The sequence below is a fragment of the Fringilla coelebs genome, assembly GCF_963513975.1.
Source record: "Fringilla coelebs genome assembly, chromosome: 3".
Lineage (NCBI taxonomy): Eukaryota > Metazoa > Chordata > Aves > Passeriformes > Fringillidae > Fringilla > Fringilla coelebs.
Genome location: NC_140030.1, coordinates 36,870,395 through 36,889,213, shown reverse-complemented (window position 1 = coordinate 36,889,213; position 18,819 = coordinate 36,870,395). Strand labels below are relative to the sequence as shown.

The 18,819-nt window shown below is 40.4% G+C and overlaps 1 protein-coding gene across 2 annotated transcripts; it reads right to left on the bottom strand.

Moving 5' to 3' along the window:
- Positions 1-464: 464 nt before the first annotated feature.
- PM20D2 (peptidase M20 domain containing 2) lies at positions 465-17,410 on the bottom strand. 2 transcript variants are annotated; one of them, XM_084201587.1, is made up of 7 exons: positions 16,918-17,410; positions 16,693-16,841; positions 13,014-13,156; positions 9,894-10,048; positions 7,384-7,519; positions 3,029-3,136; positions 465-2,496 (listed from the first exon to the last, which is right to left on the bottom strand). In XM_084201587.1, exons 1-7 carry the CDS (start codon positions 17,347-17,349, stop codon positions 2,294-2,296), a joined length of 1,326 nt encoding a protein of 441 aa, XP_084057713.1. In that variant the 5' UTR covers positions 17,350-17,410; the 3' UTR covers positions 465-2,293. The 2 variants fall into 2 exon arrangements, 1 of the variants encoding a protein (XP_084057713.1); XR_014615989.1 differs by lacking the exon at positions 465-2,496 and adding an exon at positions 5,584-5,719 and having other exon boundaries at positions 3,047-3,136.
- Positions 17,411-18,819: the final 1,409 nt, after the last annotated feature.

Here is an 18,819-nt window from a genome sequence, read left to right as displayed (position 1 = left end):
GAGAAAGCTTCATTTGCCAAATCCTTGAATCCTTGTTCAGCCTCCTAAGATCACCTGACCTAGTGTTGGTGATAATCCCACTTCAAACCAGAGGCTAGACCACCTTTAGCCCAACAAAGATCCTTCAGTGATCACTCACAAGCTCACAATCTGACTTATTCTATCAATTCCAGCATGTTTTAACAGTTAAAATAGCCATAAGATTAGAAAGACTAACATTAAATACTGTATTTGAAAAGCATTAACCCTCACAAATGCAGACCAAAATGGAAAGCTTAAACCACCCTCAGTCTTACATAATCATAACAAACTAGCGGGGAAAAAAGAAAAAATCAAACATGCTACTCAATATCATGCAGCATCCCAATATTAAGCAAAGGACAAGAAAATTCAATAACAATTAAATTCTTTTATTAATATCAACTCATCTTTAATCAGTACTTCAGTTTCATTTTAATTCCAGCAATGATTACAACAAAATGAAGATACGCTCTTAGTTCAGAGGAGTTTAATTAACCGATCTTGGATATGATGCAGCTAAGAAGTCTGAACAAAGAGAACTGAGAAGGCTTTAATGCATATCAGCTTGTAGGAAACACAACAACAGAGCATGTGCTACCTATGTGGGATCCAAACACACCATCTCAAAAACAGCAAAGCAAGGATTTAAGCAGTTCTTGCAGGATGAAGTAAAAAGCCACGTGTGCTAAGGAAATCAATGCACTAGCCTGTTAACCCAGTATATCTTAATGAATTGCAACTGTGTCCAAGAACTGGCAAGGCAGACTGTAAATTAAAAGTTAAGGACAAAGTTCCTCTGACAAACCTTAGAACAAATTTCAGTTGGATTTAGTACTTAACTTACTATCCTGGACACATCTATAGCTCAGAGTCCCATCTTCACCTGTTTCTCACATCCATCTGTGAAAATTGTTCGCTAATGAAACCAAGGACACTGGCATAAGATTAAAGTGAACATAGGAATCAATGAACTATAAATGCTGAACAGAATTTTAGAGTTTACCATTAAGAGACTATTTAAAAGATACATATTTCTGAAAGTCATTATTCTGACTTCCTGAGGAGTACAGCTTGCCTGCCTTCCTTTCTGAAGCTTACAGTAATACCTGTGCTTAGGAAAACGTTAATCAGTAAGTTGCTTTCTCACTCTATCTGTCCACTTCTTTTCTGTGCACTCACAAGATCCTTTAACCAGTGAATCAAAAGACATCCTAACATGTTTGGGCACACAAAACACCACCTAAATAAAACTGCAGCATCAATGTCCTTGAGAAGCAAAATAACAAAGATTAAATGGACTAACCACACAACACACAGAAAGGACAACTGGCAAGACTTTACAGATCTGCTGCTTAGGACACGGGGACAAACAAGTTAAAAAATCCAGCAGTCCTCACTGCAAGTTCCTCTGAGCTTACTAGGGGGACTTACACACAACCATTTATTGCTTCATGGCACCACACTTGTAGCTTTGTAACAAAGATTTCCACTGGTTTAGCTAAATTTATACCTCCTTCAGATCAGTTAAGCTAATGCAACACCTTGTGTAGACACCTGCATTGCTTCACAGCAGAATTTTTCTTGAAGTAGTTGAAATGTGTTGACTTAATCAAATAAACATTTAGCTGCTTTCCAATTTTGTGATCCATGACTTCTCCACAACACCGCCAAAATTTACTAGGAGGAAAATCAACACGTTTCAGGACAATCAAGCCTTACAGATTGCATTCCTATACAAACAGTCGTCTTCCATTGCTGGAACCTACTATTATCAAAACCAAGTATATTTCCAAACACAGCCCCTTCTCTCCAGTGAAACCAGCTCATTTTTAAGTCTCCATCTGGTCCTAAGAAAAGTGACTGACCAGAAATTTCATAAAAGCTTCACAGATCAGATTCAGCATATGATCACTGGATGAAAAGTGCTTATTTTAGAGCAGAAAACTGCCATACTTCCTCTATAAGGAATATTAAAATAGCACTACAGAGAAAATCACTGACAAGGGATCTAAACACTGTAATTTATTCAACACTGCAAATTAAAGAGAACATATCTGAGATCTCGGTATGAAAATCATCACCATGGTGAACACAAACATTACAGCTAGATGAAATTTCACATTCTTCAAAAGCAATTATACTATTTACCTCTCCTAAAGTACAAATTAAATAAAATCATAATTTCTTCAGCTATGTATTTATCCAGCCCCTACTGGGATTTAAATACAGCATCTCCATTAAGTCAATGCTACTGAGAATGTTTTCATCAAGTTTAGTGTGATGCACATGCTCCTTCACCAACACCAGGTTCTTTTCTAGGTTCTACTGGATTTGTTTGTTCCTCTTCTTTCAGCTTCATTTCTCTGAAGTCTTTCCTGACTTCTTCTAACAGACCTGGCTTGAAAATGACATCCAGTGCTGTCATGGCCAAAGCTTTTGCTGTGCGCAAGGTGTAGAATTGAGCAGTCTGTGACCCTGCAGAAAAAAAAGGAAGGGGAATTCAGGTTAGACTACCAATATTAAACCACTTGCTTACTGCACTAGGGATATTTTATAAAGTAAGATTATAAGCTTCAGCTGCAAGAACATTTTCTTAAAAATCTACTTGCATGAAGTAAACCTATTTCCCATGCATCAAAACATTTTTTTCTTTTGCAAAGACTTAATTTTCTGCTACTGATATAAACGACTATGACTGAGAACAGGAAAGCTGAGTGTTCACATTATGCTCTTCAGAAAATGTGGAGTTTTATAAGCTATCACTGTCACATTTCCTGTATTTTAGAAGTAAAAATGACTTATATTTCAGCTCATGTTTAGCAATTCTTCTGAATATGCTGTTATGGATAATCCTTCTGATTTCTTTTGTCTGGATGTTATCTTTTAGTATGAGGAGTGGTTATCCTACCCATATATATGTAACCTCAAACACAACCAAGAAATTCTACATTTGTCAGCTTTTTCTGCAACTCTACAATTAATGATAATTGTTTTCACTTCCACTCACCTGCAGCTTCTGTGTATTGCTCAGTATGATTCAATGCATCAGAGCCAATATAAAAATAAGGATGAATCCCAGGGACCACAAATGTAACATTTCCAAAGTCCGTGGAACCTAGAAGCAGAGAGATTTTCTTAACAAAAGCGTTGGGCAGTTTTGAATGCTGTAAGAAAATGCACGATAGACATTCTCTCCAGCCCATATCTAAAATGGAGCATCCTCTGCCCCAAATACTGAAATAAGAACATTTCTAATGAGCCATTATCCATACAAATATCTCCTGCCACCAAGGTGTTTTCCCTAACTAGCCATCTTCAGGTGCTGCTCTCCAGTGCACTTCTGATCAATGACCAGTTACTGGACTGCAAGGAAGATGTATCAGCATGTACCTATTCCTTTTACTGCTTATTTTTATCAAGCATCTCCTGACAGTAAACTGTTAATTCAGAAACAGGAAAGCTGCAAACCTTGGGAGTGCCAGGTATTTCAGCTATTTCCCTGTTATAGCCCTTTAGAACTAGGCCAAACAATTCCTGCTTCTCACCAATATGCAAATATTCAGCATTCTGTATGGGACTAAAGTAGAAACTACTTATCTTTAATCAAAAACAGATCAAGGGTAACTGTTTTTACCCCTATGTGTTTTGATTAGTCTCAGTTATGGAAATCTCAACAGCACAAGTGCCCTTAAAATAAAATCAGAACTAAACTCCAGACAAAATGCTAGAGCTTTGCAGACAAACACCTGATAGCAATATTGCAGATTTTAATGATGATTCTTTCATGCCTATCACTTTCAATATCTTATCTAGCACCTACTTCACAGCCTTATCTACCGAATGATATCATCCAGAAGTAGAAGATGCTTCACAGTAAATCATCCAAGAGTCTACAATCACATCCCAAGTGCTTTTGTTTTTGGTTTTTTTTTTCCAAACAAGCAACGCCCTCATTATCTGTAAAAATGACATCTTGGAGAACTCAAAATATCACTTATTGCGAAATCCAGGTACCAGAGGAAGCATTGTTTTTTTATCAGGGAAAAACAGGGATGACCCACTAAGAGCCCAGTTAAGTTTTTTGAGGCCAGAGATGCAAGAATCTGTTTCTTTAGCAATGGTGTATAAAATTTAATTTTAACACATTAGGTAGCCTCTATATTGTGATATTTTATGAAGAGAACATATTGCTAGTGCCTTAAGATTTAGTAATTAAACAATGGAAAAATACAGATTTTACTTGGAAGCCTATATTTATGGAAAGTGAGTCCACAGAGCCTACATTATGAGGACAAGAGTTTGCTATTTACTCTGCTTTCAGATAAGGGAAACAGCAAAGCTTGTTCAAAAACATCTCTTCCCATAAATTCAGGATGCATTTGAAGAAAATCCAACTCTTGGCACAGCAATAAGTTATTTTAATTTCCAGTAGTCCACACTACTGATTCATTGTTTGGTCAATCTGGACAGACAAACCGGAAGTTCTGCACACTCCAGACTAAACCAAGGGTTCTAGACCTGCCTTACTAAGTCCCAATACACAAACTGCTGCAAAGACTGTGCTACCCTTTTCCCTACTTCCACATAGCACATGAAACATTAAAAAATTCACTGCGTCACAGCTCTCAGTCATGTCATTCCTCCTAAATTTATATCTATATTCAATGTACTATCAGTTGACATGTTATTTTTGCTGAGTAGAAGACATTTAAATTGTGTATTCTCTAACAACATGGAGAGGGGCGAAATCCAGGCAGCTTTTAATAAAAATGTGACAGCTAAATCTTCCCCTCAATCAGACAAAATGTTACACCCTTTATGGGAATAACATAGTGGTATGTTTAGAACACCAGGTGTTCTAATAGTTTCCATAAAAACATCTGAAATAGTGTGCTTGCTAGACACATACAGATTGGGATTCTTTCTGGAAGCATAAGTAATTGCAGTTACCAATGCAATATACATAATCCTCTGCTATCTTCAACAGAGAGATATTGGAGTTCCAGCCTCTCAAAAATATATCATGAAGCCTCTTCAAGTCACTGCATATTTAATGGAGTCAATATTACCATAAACATGAATAGAGGGGGAAACACAAAAGATTCCAGGAAACATTTATATACAGTCCCAAGCTTCAAAAGTGGAATTTTCAAACATACTAGACCTTCTTAAGATCTTCATCAGTTTTGTGCACAGGATGACAATGAACCCCATGAATACTACATTTTGACTACATTAAGTTATCACAAGCGTGGGTGCCTGCCTCAACTAAGACATGTTTAACTAAGCCATCTGCTTTAGGAGGTTATGGATATCCTGTAGTAAACTAAGATATGTTTAGCTAAGCTACCTGCTTTAGGAGGTTATGGATATCCTGTAGTAAAGTCCTATGAACAGCAGAAGGAGAAACAGGTCCTGGCACCTGGTCCAAGCTAGTCTCACATTATGTCACATCCCCCTGGCTGTGTGCCCAGCCAGCAGAGCTGCATGGGGCACAGCCAGAGCCTGTGATCTGAGGTACTCAGGGAAGCCTTGGTGATGCTTATCTGCCTAGAGCGATACCTGGGAGCAGAAGCACACTAATACCCTTGCAGAGGTGGCAGCGAGTGTGCTCAGCTCTTAACGACTGTTCTGCTGCACAGACATGGAGAAGCAACTGAGCTATCTTCCTTCCCTTTCAACAGAAGAAACTGACATCCTAAAAGAAAACATTGAAAACCACATGAAAACTAAACAGAAACAGAGGTCTTGAAAAAGATGACAAAAAATACTCAACCCCCCCCCCAGAAAAGGGTAGCATATAAAGTTCCCCTCCTACGGCTCTGGAGACTGTGCTTTGTTATCTCTCCTGAATTCCCACTGGAAAATTCAGAGGAGAAGCTGTGGAAAGAAAATTCAGTAAACCCTACTGCAGTGTGTGATAAAAAAGCAATTGCTCAAGCACATTTTGACATCTGGCACACAATTCAAGGACAGGGCAGCCATACAGGGAGTTTTGGTTTAAGCAAGTTAATGGTTTACATTGAGCATATCATATAACTTACATATGAAAGCCCCATTGCAGCTGGGTGTCAGTGAAAAGTTCACTTCAAGACCTCTGAACAAAAGCAAAATCACTGATATACATGATCATCCTACAATGGTTTGAAGGAACCAACTAGCAGAGTTCCAGAAAGTTTCACTACAGTAAACATTTTAAGGTTTCTCAGCCCCCTTCTTTAGATAAACAAGCAAAGCAGTAAATCTTATTTGTATTACACTGAAGAAAGTAGGAAGAAATCTTTCTTAAATTATAATTTGTTTTTAAACACAAGACAATGAACCACTGTTTAATCTGAAAGGGAAGTAAGAAACAGAAAAGATTCCATCACCATTAGATACCAAGAGTATCATTAGATACAATGTCTCCCCTACCCACAAAAAGAAGTTTGGAGAGCTGCTCCTAAACATCACATTTGTCCGAACTCCAAAGATAATCTGCATTTAATATAGAGAAGTACCACAATCAAACTAATTAAAATATTTTTTTACTGAGAACAGCATCTTCCTTCTAAGAGAAAAACCTTTAGCATTAATGGAGTAAAAATGTTCATAAATACAGTCAAGATCAGTAGTGAAGGCTCAAAGCATGAGCAGAAGTTGAGACTTGAAAAGAGCTCCTGCAGGAAGATTCTGAAAAAGAAAGTGTTAAGGACAACCACCTAAGCATTCAGGAATTCCCATTTCTGTTATAGCTCAGAGACCAAAAAAGTTAAATCGTTTGAGACATAGTCAAGACCCAAAAGTGAACACCTACTTGAAGAGCACCCTTTGGAAAACTAATCTGTTGAACCCATGAACTAAAATTAGAGGCATGTAATTACTTGCTAATGAAAAGATTAAATTAGAGTTAGTTATAAATCTCTCCAAAAACTCCCTCTAAAATAATTGTTGGATTCTAGTATATTTGTTTATATGTAAGCTTGGAAAATATTATTAAACAAGGTTCCTAAAAAAAAAAGTCTCATCCCCATTTATAGCAAACCAGGATTCTGTATTTTAAAGCCACAGAATGAGAGAATTCATTACACATCCTCGTGTTCTCGGAAAGACTGCTCTTAGCTTTCCATCCCTTCCCCCAAACAAACTGCTTGCTACTTGAAATATTTTCAAAACTATTGTAAGAAGGTGCTTTCTTACCTGTTCTTAGCTTCTACAACAAATACAGAGACATAGGCCAGAGATATACACCTTCTACAGAGCTTTAGCTTTGTAATTTGGCTTCTTCTTCTGTGTTTAACTTAGCTCTAATTTGTTATTTTATACACTTGAAGTTTGATCAACCTAAGCTTAAGACACAATGAAAAATGCAGCTGGAGTTACCTGACAAACCATTCAAGATAGCATCTTCTGATATAAAATCTATTCCAAGCTTCTTTCCATTCTCCTTGTAAATTTTCTGCAGGCTCTTATTTGGAAGCACATTGTAGTAATCATTTTCACCACCTTTTATTTCCACCTAGACAAAAACCCCAAATTACAGTAAGTTTTTCTCCAGTGTAAGCCAGTTCAATGTAAACAATCTGAAAGCCAGGAAAAAACCCCTACATATCCAGACTTCAAGCCCAAGGCAAAACAGACATAAGTGCTAAGTTTCTTTCGAAAATACAACATTCTGCCAAATATTAACCTCCATTAAAACACAGCTGATGCTCTGTTCAGTTTGCACTAGACAGCCAAATTCCAGAAGAAAGGATTTCAAAATTTTCTCCAAAAATAGCAAACATATTTCCTGTAACAGTGTCTAATTATTTCGCCTGCAGGTACTACTAAACTACATAGAAATAAACATAGGCTTTTATCAAACTTATGTTACCTTTTTAGAATGCTTCCAATAACTACAGCCCCATTCATGAAATGGCTTCATACAGGTAAGAAATTTGAAAACAAATAGAAAAAAAATCTATCAATGTCAAATTTCAAAAGCGGTCTTAACTTTCACTCTGCATAAAGTGCACTTTCTGAACCTCTTTTCTAGATATAGTGAAGGGGACATGGTAGGAGAACAACACCTAATGTCTCAAAAAGACTATAAAGGTGACATTCACATACCCCATACCTATTTATTTTGATGATCACATACATTCTTTTTACAGCTGAATTAGTCATAAGCTTGTAATTAACAGAGCCAAATAGAACCATCTATCTTAGCAATACAAAAAAGGTAACCATATTGCTTGAACCAGCTAGATGAGACATACTTCCATTTACTAAAAACAAAACAAATGAAAATGCTAATTGAAAAATCACTCAGTTACTACGTGAGCCTGCTGTTTAGTGGGGCAATGGACCTAATGACCAAGAATATGAGAAAAAAAAACAGACAGAAGACCCAATACCTGTTTTGCTTGTTTCTACAGGTGAGGTTTGCCATCAAGCCTCCCAGGTCTCTGAGCCTAGCAGCACTATCTGTAGGACAGAAGCATCACCCACAGCAAAATAAAAAGAAATTACAGGACACTTAAAGAAATTGACTGTACATGGGATCAGGCAGGATGCATCCAAGGATGCAGAGTAAGAGAAGCAGAAATGCAGTCTGGGAGCTATTATTTTTTTAAGTGTCACTGGAACAGAGGGATGTTCCACCTCACTGAACAACAGCTAAAGGTCACATCCTCTTGGAAGGGCTGAGAGGAGGTCCTTGAAAACTACACACTCCTCAGCCCATCCTAGCCTCAAGTTCCCAGAGGGTTTACAGAGCAAATAAATCCTCCCAGGCTCACGAATCACAAGGTGATTGTGAACATCCAGAATACAAGGTGGAACTCATTTAAGTGTAGACAGTGCATGACCAAGCCTAGCTTTGCATGACAACATGACTGGCTCAGATGACACAAGACATGCAAGCTCCAAGTGTTTTATAATCAGTGGCACAAAATACCCCATTGCTCCCTATTACTTCTAGCACTCATCTGCAACTGAGACTGGTGCCATTAGTGTTTTAGTATTTTTATTACTGATGTAGACAACCCCTGTGAGACCACATCTCATCAGTCTGTGTTCATTGGGTTTCTCCTCAAATCACGACTGGAGCTAGGCCAGGGGAAGGCCACCAAGATGATTAGGTGGAGAACACGATGTACAAGGACAGGCTGAAAGAACTTGATCTGCTGAGCCTTTGCAGAACGGGAGGTTAGCAGGGCATCTTACTGCTGTCTAGAGTTACCAGATGGGAAGGGTACAGAGAAGGCAGAACCAGACATCTCAGATGTCAAAGTGATGCAGCAAGAAGTAACTAAGGAAAGTAACTAAGGATTCCTGTTGGATACAACAGAATCACAGAGGGTTGATGTGGGAAAGTACCTATGGAAGTCATCTTGTCCAGTTCCCCTGTTCAATCAGGGTCACCTAGAGCTGGTTTCGCAGAACCATACTGAGGCAGCTTTTGAGTATCTCCGAAGATGGAAACACTGCAATCTCTGCAGAAAACCTGTGTCAGTGCTCAAGTCATTGCAGCATAAACATTAGGAAAACCCTCGTACACCACGAGGTGCGTAGAGCACTTTTTGAGAGAGGTGGTAGAATTTCATTCTTGGAAATATTCAAAAGTTCACATGGCACTCAGCAACCTGCTCTAACTGGTCCTGCTCTGAAGGGAGAATTAGACCAGATGACCTCCAGAGGTCTCTCGCAACACAGATTCCTCTAGGATTCTGTGGCATTCTATTTATAAACCAAAGCTTTCTTTCAGGATACAAAGCAACAGAACAGCAAAAAGTGTAACAGTATTTTAGATTAGCTTCGGCTAAACACTATGCAGACAAATAAAGTGAACATTGATTTCCTGTTCTGGTCTGTGTAACAGAAACACATGACAATGAATATATTCTTACCTTGCATCCTGTGGCCACTGCTGCAGATTTGAAGCAGTTTTCAACCTTCTCTGTCAGAACAGAAAGTTCTTTCCTTGAAGGAGCACGCAAGTAAAACTCTAGTTCAGTGTAAGAAGGAATGATGTTAGGTTTCACACCACCATTTTTTATTACACCTGCAGAAAGGGAAAAGTTGTGTTGTCAGTATTAAATGCAATTGTTTGATCTTCAGTCCTGTCATGAAATTCTTGGGTCAAGAACTATAAACATATAAACAAAAGCAACAAAACATCAGCCGAGCATGAAATACAAAGAATGTAAAAAATGCAGTATGTGGACAAAGTTTCTTCATCATGTCGGATTACGTGGAACATGGACATGTCTTTCAGCACAATTTCACAGCATTCTTTGGTTAGACATCTGTTTTACATCCCAGAGTCATGTCAAACTAGCATTTCTAATTAATCCCCTAAAATTCAGTGCACTGGAGTCACAAAGCAAACTGTCTGCCAGCAAGAAAAAAAAATTGTTATAAGGGATAACTTGGATTCCAACTTTTAAACATTTCCTCCATTTGAATGCTTCCAACTTATTTTGTGAGCTTGAAGAAAAACGTAATAAGTTTCTCAGCAATACTGGAATAACGTGTGCATTGCAGTGCACAGGACGTTCATTTAGATTGCTCATTTTAATTCTTCAGAAATATTGGTATGTATAATACATGTAGCTTTAGTCACAAGTGCTCTCTTGAGGGAATGTGTAACTACATCTTGTACTATTACAGCATCAAAGGCATTTCCATAAGATACAGTAACACTTAGATATTTTGACAAGAACACATCACAGATCCCAGTTCCACATTAGATGTCACTGCACTAACAGCTGGCTGCTTCCAACAGGGTGTTTCCCTGGCCTTCTACCCTCAATTTCTTTTATGTGGAATTGGATTTGTTTTCTACTAATTATAATCTGAGAAACTCCTACCTTAAATGGAAATATTGCAGAAGTCAATAGAAGTCACTGAGGCCTGAAGAGACAGCCCTAAATTGTTGTAAACAGACAACAGAACATTTCTTTTGGTGCAGAAAACCCATTAAGATTATGAATTTCACCTCCAGTCTCAAATACAGTCAAAATAAAAAACAGTGTTGAATTAATCCGGTATCAGTATTTGTCCATAACAACAGGAACAGCTCAGATAAGAGGGACAGACATCACAGGAAAGGAAGCAGTAAGTATTCATGTAAATTTGCATGACACATACCCATAAGCTTTCTCAGAACAAGTAGCTTCATCAGTAAACAGTTTTCACTTGTCTAATCCAGCACAATTGTAAATGGAACTGGAGGGAGTCTGAATAGGTCTACAGTTAAATTTCAATACAACTGCAATATGGACTGGACAGCAGACCTGAATTACAAGTAGGCTGCCTGCACACTATTGTAGCACCCAATTCGCCCTTCTGGATGGAAACTTTTTTTACAACCTGTTTGATACAACTTCTTGAGCAGGAAAAAAATATCTACATTCCCATTTCTAAGTGGACAACGTATACTCCACTCATAAACAGGGAAGAAAGATCACACCAAAATCTCAGATGAACTCAAGACAATGTTTCAGTACATGAAACATTGGTTAGAAATTCTAGACTTCAAGCAACGGAAATTATTTCAGCTTTTGTAAGTGGGCTAACACTACTATTTTTAGGATCACTTAATTCAGCCACTGATTATATAGAAAGTCTACAACATGAGGTCTCCTACACAATGTTGTAAAAAAAGCACTCCTAAAATTCAATCTCACTCTGGCAGCTTGTCCTTTCCCAGAAGTAATTTAAGTATTTCCACTTTGAAAAACCAAGTTTATGACAGCAGTTGTATCAACACAGTAATTTTAGTTTTGCTGCTGTTCAGGAAGCATTACCTGTAGAAGGCCTGTTTAGGTAGATTTTTGGCCAACATTACCCACATAACCTCTAGAAACTACAAAGAAAGCAGTATTCAGGGGTTTAGGCTTAGATTCAAGAGAAAACTTAGGCATCTTCAGCCTTAAACCTGCAACACATGGGTTGCAAACACCGAAACCCTTAATTATGTGCCTTGTTTTCTACAGAGAAATAGGATAGAGAGGGTGAAATTCATTTGGGCATGCTGCACAGCAAAACTGCAAACAGCTTCATCTACAGTCAAAAGGATTAGGACTCCATCCAGATATCCTGAAGAGAAATGCACACTTGTATTACATATACAGCATAAGCAGCCAAGACACATAATAATCAGCTCAGAACTTCTGGAAGGATTTTTAGCTCATACAAATATTCCAAATAAACAGTTCTACATTCAAAAGTCCTGTAGAACTGGCAAAGCTTCTTAATTTCAACTTGGAAAAATTTGTGCTGGGTGCAATAAGGAACCCTGGGTTTATAGCTACAGGGCAGCTTCACCTCACCTTTTGAACCTTTCTCACTTTACAGGCAGAAATCTATGATTTTGAAGGAGGACAAATCAAGCTTAATGGTAAACATGTCTTACTGCAAAATGGCATTCCTAATCCAAAACCTACTGGATATTAAATATTAGAAAACAGTGAACATCTACTTGATTGGGCTACTAACCAGAACTATGATCTTCTGCCATCACCTGTTTTTGTACTTCATCAAATAAATTTCATTCCAGACCACTAGACCCCTCCAATAAATGCCATCTAATTAATGGAATGTCTACTCAAAAAGTGATGCAGTAAGTAATACTTCACTTTTTGGAAGAATTTAATCTCACACCTTTGCAAATCCACATATATTAAGGAGTTCAAGGCCATGTACCAAAATAAACTTTGTACTTTTTTCTTTTTTTTCCCCAAACTGCAACTTCAAGACTTAAAATTGGTCTAGCCTTTACCCAGGCATCAGAGTCCCCTTTCTGACCTCTCAGCCTATTTTGAGCAGTTAGCTCTGGACACTAACATGACTGTAAAAACTGCAGACACACCATTTAAATGAAATGGTGCTGTTTCATAATATTTGAAGTGATTAAACTAATTTAGTGCTTTAGTGCAATACTTTGGAAAGTGTGATATTCTATGTTAGTACTCCAACAGCCTAAACTCTAACTTGCTGGACATTAGGTTTAAGAAAGATCTCACCATGAACTCTCCAGGTCGGTTTCATCTGCTGTCTTAAAACAGACAGATTGTTGTACGCAAGAACAGCAGCATCTAATGCATTAACTCCTTCCCAAGGATAAGCAGCAGCATGAGAAGCTTTTCCATAGTATTTCACAGTCACACTAGGAAATAAAAGGCATTGCTTATTTGTTTCTCATTCGCTGAAAAAAAAATCTTTGAAATGAAAAATGTCCTTTTGTTCCCACAAATTTATGTTACTTAAATTTTGTGCAGCATAACACCAAACAATTTACCTGGCACTAGACTGTTGCATAGATAAACTATCTCTGAGTGCAAAAAAACACTGGAAGATTTCTAGAAAACCAGCAGAATGGAATGATACCAAGAGCCATTCAGGCAAGGCAGTTACTGGTAACATCATTATGCAGCCTTTTCCTGAAGAGTACACATTTCACATATTAATTCAATTTCTCCACCTTTTTTTTTTGCACCGTCTGACTCTTCTGAGACTTAAAGTTAAAAACACTCTTCTCAAAGGATAACAAACCCTTTTCTCTGATTCAAAATTGGAAATTGAGTGTCCTAATTCTTTTCAAATAAAATGTGTACAGTATGTAAGATAGCAAAAGCACATAAGAGCACATATAACCCATGTCTAAATAACAAAAGTCAAGTTTTATGAGTCTGGAAAAGCACAGCCTATTGTAAAGTACACATTATTATGCTACAGCAAGGATTCTCTCCTTGCACCCTTCAAAAAAGGTGGTAGAAAGGCTTGCAACAAGGAGGAAAACTAATGCAAAGGCTATCCTCCAACTTCAAAAAGTCATAAAATATTGCACCTTCACATATCCACTAAAAAGTAATGCTTTGCTTCATCTGAGGGCCATTAATATTAGCCTTAAAAAATAACTTAGTATTTCAGACCATATGAGAAGCGTTTACAATAGAGGAAAATATTAAATACTGACATGTACATGTAAGATCTCACTATTTATAAAACACACAAAACAATTTGTACTCCATATCCCTTCCTTTATAGAAAAAACTCAATCTTCAAGCACTCCTCCCACCCTAAGACACACAACTTGTCTCTTATCCAGCCATGACCAGCCTAATTTGCTTGTCCCTCTGTCTTGCACAAATGCCAACTTAACCAGCTATCCTGAAGTGACCCCTTGTGCTGAGAACCATGCCACAGCTGCAAGTTAACGCCAGCACTTAAGTTCTGGAAGGCAAAGAGGGAAACAATGCAGTGTACTGTTGCAACAGAAAACATCTCTTACTACTGCTGCAATCCAAATTAAGCATGCCTTTTTCTATCCCCACTAATCTTCCAAGACCATCCATGAACCCACTCTCTAGAGTAGGAGTTTTATTTTAAATTTTTTTATAATTAAGACATGTCAGAAACTTGTCCAATAATATCCCAAGTATTAGACTGCAACCCCTCAAATCAACTGACAAAAATCCCTGGATATTCTCAAAAAAATAGAAAGAAGGCAAAGTACAGCAAAAAGTCATGCTGCAGTATTCTCTTCCAGAAGGAACATGTGTTTCTTATTAAAATAAGTGCTTTCAGCATTCCTTTACTTGTACTTCTTTTGCTACACAAATGTCATAGACACTCAGAAAAACCCAGAAGACTTGCAGAATAATAACACCCTAAGCCAATTTAAGAGTACCAGCAGAAGAATGTGGATCCTGTTTGCCCAACAATAAACAGGCTGATTAAGTGAAGCGTAATTAAGTAAGAATCAGCAAACTTTGGCATGTATTTACCAGTTATCCCAATATGTTAATCTTATTTCAGGCACAAGCCAGCTTTCAGAATTGCAGGCACAGAAATACTAGCAACTTAGTAATCACTAGTCCTTAAGCTCCCTGCAAACAACCAAAAACCAATTAAAATTAGAAAAACTGTCTTTGTATCTTTGAAACCTCATAATTACATAAAATATGACAAAGTCAGTATTTCAAGCTTTTGGAGGTAATAAGTTGTTTCACTCAGCACTTCAACTCCATGCCTCCTCCACGTTCAAAGGTTTAAAGGCTATCTAGGACTTGCATCCTATTGCAGACCTTGAACTCTGAAGAGAGATTTCCAAATCTTACTGTATCAAACTCACAAGGCCATTGCAAGGAGAAAGATAAAACTATCATTGAAAACTACATCTTGAAGATTATAAATATAGTCTTAAGGTAAAGCAAAGGCAAGTTGGGCTAAGTCTTGAAGGAGGGTAAAACCAGTTAAGACTCTTTAGAAACACATGGAAGCAAAGTAGCAGAGAACTGGCCAGGTGATGAAGACTAATCCTGTCTGTTTAACCATGTAACTTGGCATTTACAGAGGCAAATTATCCAGTGGAAACAGCCCTGGTAAAAGCAAAATGGTCAGTAAAATCAAGCATATCAGAGCTGGACAGTAGCACAACCAATCTGAAAACAGTTCTCAGTACAAGTCATAAATGACTGGAAAATTACTTATTTAAGTAATTCAGAATTTAGTCTGAGACAGTCAAATGTAATACCTGTAAAAACTGTTGCACTGGAGGGAGTTTACTAGTGGAGTCTCTGCAAGATAAGACCTTCTGGGATCAGGAATCACATATCACATAGAAGAACGTGACATAAAAACCTGCTGGCAGTCTGCATGGAAACAGAGACTTTCAACACCAAAGGAAGAAGAGCATGGCCTTGCAGACTGGCAGAGCAAGAAAAGAATGAAGTTCCAAAGCACTTCTTAAAAATCATGTACCTAAAGACCAAGCATTTGCCTAAGAGTTGGTTGCTTGAAAACAACTGAAGAGGAAGCCCCAAACATGCCAGCTGTCTCCAAACTTATAAGGAAACACTGTGGTCCCTGCAGCAGCTGAGTAAGTATAAGGCAAGTGCATCTCAAGTAGTGTGTACAATTCTGGGGATGCACATCCAGCAAGGTGTACTTTAAGGCAAGTCAAGTGACTCCAAGCACAAGTGAGCCAGTGCTGTCTCTGAACATCAGGGTGAATCAGAAGACAAGGTATAATTTTCGAAGAGTTATATGGCTGGCAGAAAAGGCAGCTGTGTGAGGGTAGGACTGCTGTCTATCCTTACACTGGGGGCAAACATGAAGGAAAGACAGGTGCTACTATGGACCAAAACCAGAAAGTTGATGTGAGAGTTAATACACACAACATGGCTGTGACTAAATTTAGTGTGAAAGTTACTACAGATCCAAACTTCAGTCAGGCTTAGCTGGCCAGTTATTTTCAAAAGGAGGAAGGCAAACCTGAAACACCTTCCAAGCTGATTAAAAATGCATAGAGGACCACATGACTGGCATCCAGGAAAGCATAAAACAATGATCCTTGAGACCCAGCAGGTGTATACTTAAATTCTACTTCAACAGATGGCACAAATCACGAAGAAACGCCTAGAAACATCACAACAAAAGATGGATTTTTGGGATACATGGAAGATTATCTCCGATCAGCCAGGGATTTGAGCACTAGGATAAACACAGCACTTTTGAAGAACGGCTGAGAGTACCGATCCCTAACACTAACCTGGCTCCTTAGCTGAGAGCAAATACCTTTGTCTGAAGGGCACCTGCAAGGCTCCGGGTTCAGCCACTGCTAAAGCAGGTCCCCTTCTCAGGAAGGGGACAAGAAGCTAATAACAAACCATCTCTTTCCACCTGAACCCACCCACTCACTCATGCTCGGCCACGTCGGGCAGGTAAGCAGCGTTTTCTTGCGACGGGTGCGCCATGAAAACCACATCCAGGCCGTCGAACGCTCCAGCCTTGATGAGGTCTATTTTGCCTCCTCCTTGCTCTTCCGCGGGGGTCCCCAGCACCGTGATCTACAGCACAAAGGCACAGAGAGAATCAGGGGCTGTCAGGGAGCGCTCACCCCCGCTCCCCCGGGAGGGCTCTCACCTGCACGGCCACGGGCTCCGCCAGGCTCTCCAGGGCGGCCTTCAGCGCTAGCGCGGCGGCGGCTCCCACCTCGGCGATGAGGTTGTGGCCGCAGGCGTGCCCGAGCCCGGGCAGCGCGTCGTACTCGCAGAGGAAGGCGATGCGGAGCGGGTCCTGCGGGGCCGCCGTGACCCAGTCGGCGCGGAAAGCTGTGCCCAGCTTGTAGCGCGGCTGCACGGCCCAGGCGGCGCCCGGCAGGTCCCCGCCGGAGAAGAAGCGGGTCAGGGCGTCGTGCGCCTGGTGCTCCGCGTACGCCAGCTCGGGACGGCTCCAGATGTCGCGGCTCAGCGCGCCCAGACGCGTAGCGTTCAGATCCACGCTGTCGCACGCCCGCTGCTTCAGCGCCTCCAGCGCGGCGGCGGGGCCGCTCTCCGGCGTTTCTTGCGGCTTCATGAGGCCTCAGAAGCACCGATCCTTAGCAGAGCCGAACCAACCTCCCGCACCTGCTCTCCGGCGTGACACCTGCGCCGTTCCCCCTTTTATCGTCTCTCTTCGCAGCGAGGCCCGGCGGGAAATGTAGTTTGTAATCACAGTCTGGCCGACAGGCGGCGCCCAGCCGGAACTCCCCGCCCCAGCGTGCCTGGCGTGGCCCCCGGCCAGCCCGCGGAGTTTCGGGGGCCCGCCCGCAGCCCGTGCCGGCTGCGCTGCCGGGCACTGCTCGCTCGCTTCCCCACCCGCGGGATCGCGAAGGGAATCGTCAGGGTGAAGGTTGGAAACTCACGGCTTAAAGTAAAGACAGTACCATAGGGAAAGCAAGAGCCGCGCACACAAGCAAAGCAAGGAATGAATTCCCTGCTTCCCACGGGCGGGCGGTGCTCAGCCATCCCCAGGAGAGCAGGGCCCCATCGCACCTCAGGCTGACTCGGGAACACAAACGCCATCGCTGCAAACGCTTCCCCTTCCTCCTTCTTCCCCTGCCTTATATACCGAGCATGATGTTCCATGGTCTGGAATGTCCCTTCGGTCAGTTTGGGGCCACCTGTCCGGGCTGTGTCTCCTCCCAAGCTCCCCCAGCCTCCCCACCAGCATGGCAGCGCAAAATTCAGGAAAGGCCTTGGCTCTGTGTAAGCCCTGCCCAGCAATAACAAAAACATCTCTATGTTATCAACCCTGTGTTCAGCACAAATCCAAAACGCAGTCCCATGCCGTCCATTGTGAAGAAAATTAACTCCACGCCAGCCAAAATGAACAGATAAACTACGTGTTGGAAGAATTGCCTTGTTAAACTCTAGGGCTTGGTGTGCTTCAGTGATCTCAGACCTGGTGGGGAGAGGGTGGTGTTAAAAAAGCTTGGGAAGAAGGATGTCCTGCTGATAGTGGTAAAAAGAATGCAGAATTTACAGACCACAAGGACATTTGGCAGAACTCCCGCTATGAGGAAGAAACTAACAAAACCAATTCAGCAACTGTGCTGAAATCAGCTCCAACTGGGTGAAATGTAATTCTGGCAGAGGAAGATTGTAACCACCAACTCATGGCCCCCTGACTCAAAAGAAGGGAAAGACAGTATGTGGGCTAATTAACACAAGAAGAGAGGGACTCACTTAACCAATAAAAAATAGAACAGTAAGTAGTAGGAGAGCTATGTAACTTGTAGCCAAGGAACAATCATGCCTTTGCTAAAATGTGTAAGTAGTGAAATGTTTTGATGTGGATTTGCCACCCAGCACGCCTTTCTTACTGTAAATAAATCAAATACCTGACTCTGAGTGTGGATTGGCCTCTTGCACACTGGGTGTAAGAACTTAATTTGGCACAACATGCTGATGGAACACATGCCTTGTTACATACGTGCCTTACTGTCACAACACCCAGAGATTGCATTCAAATGCAACGTGTGCTGTGCCTCTTCTGGGCTTGGAA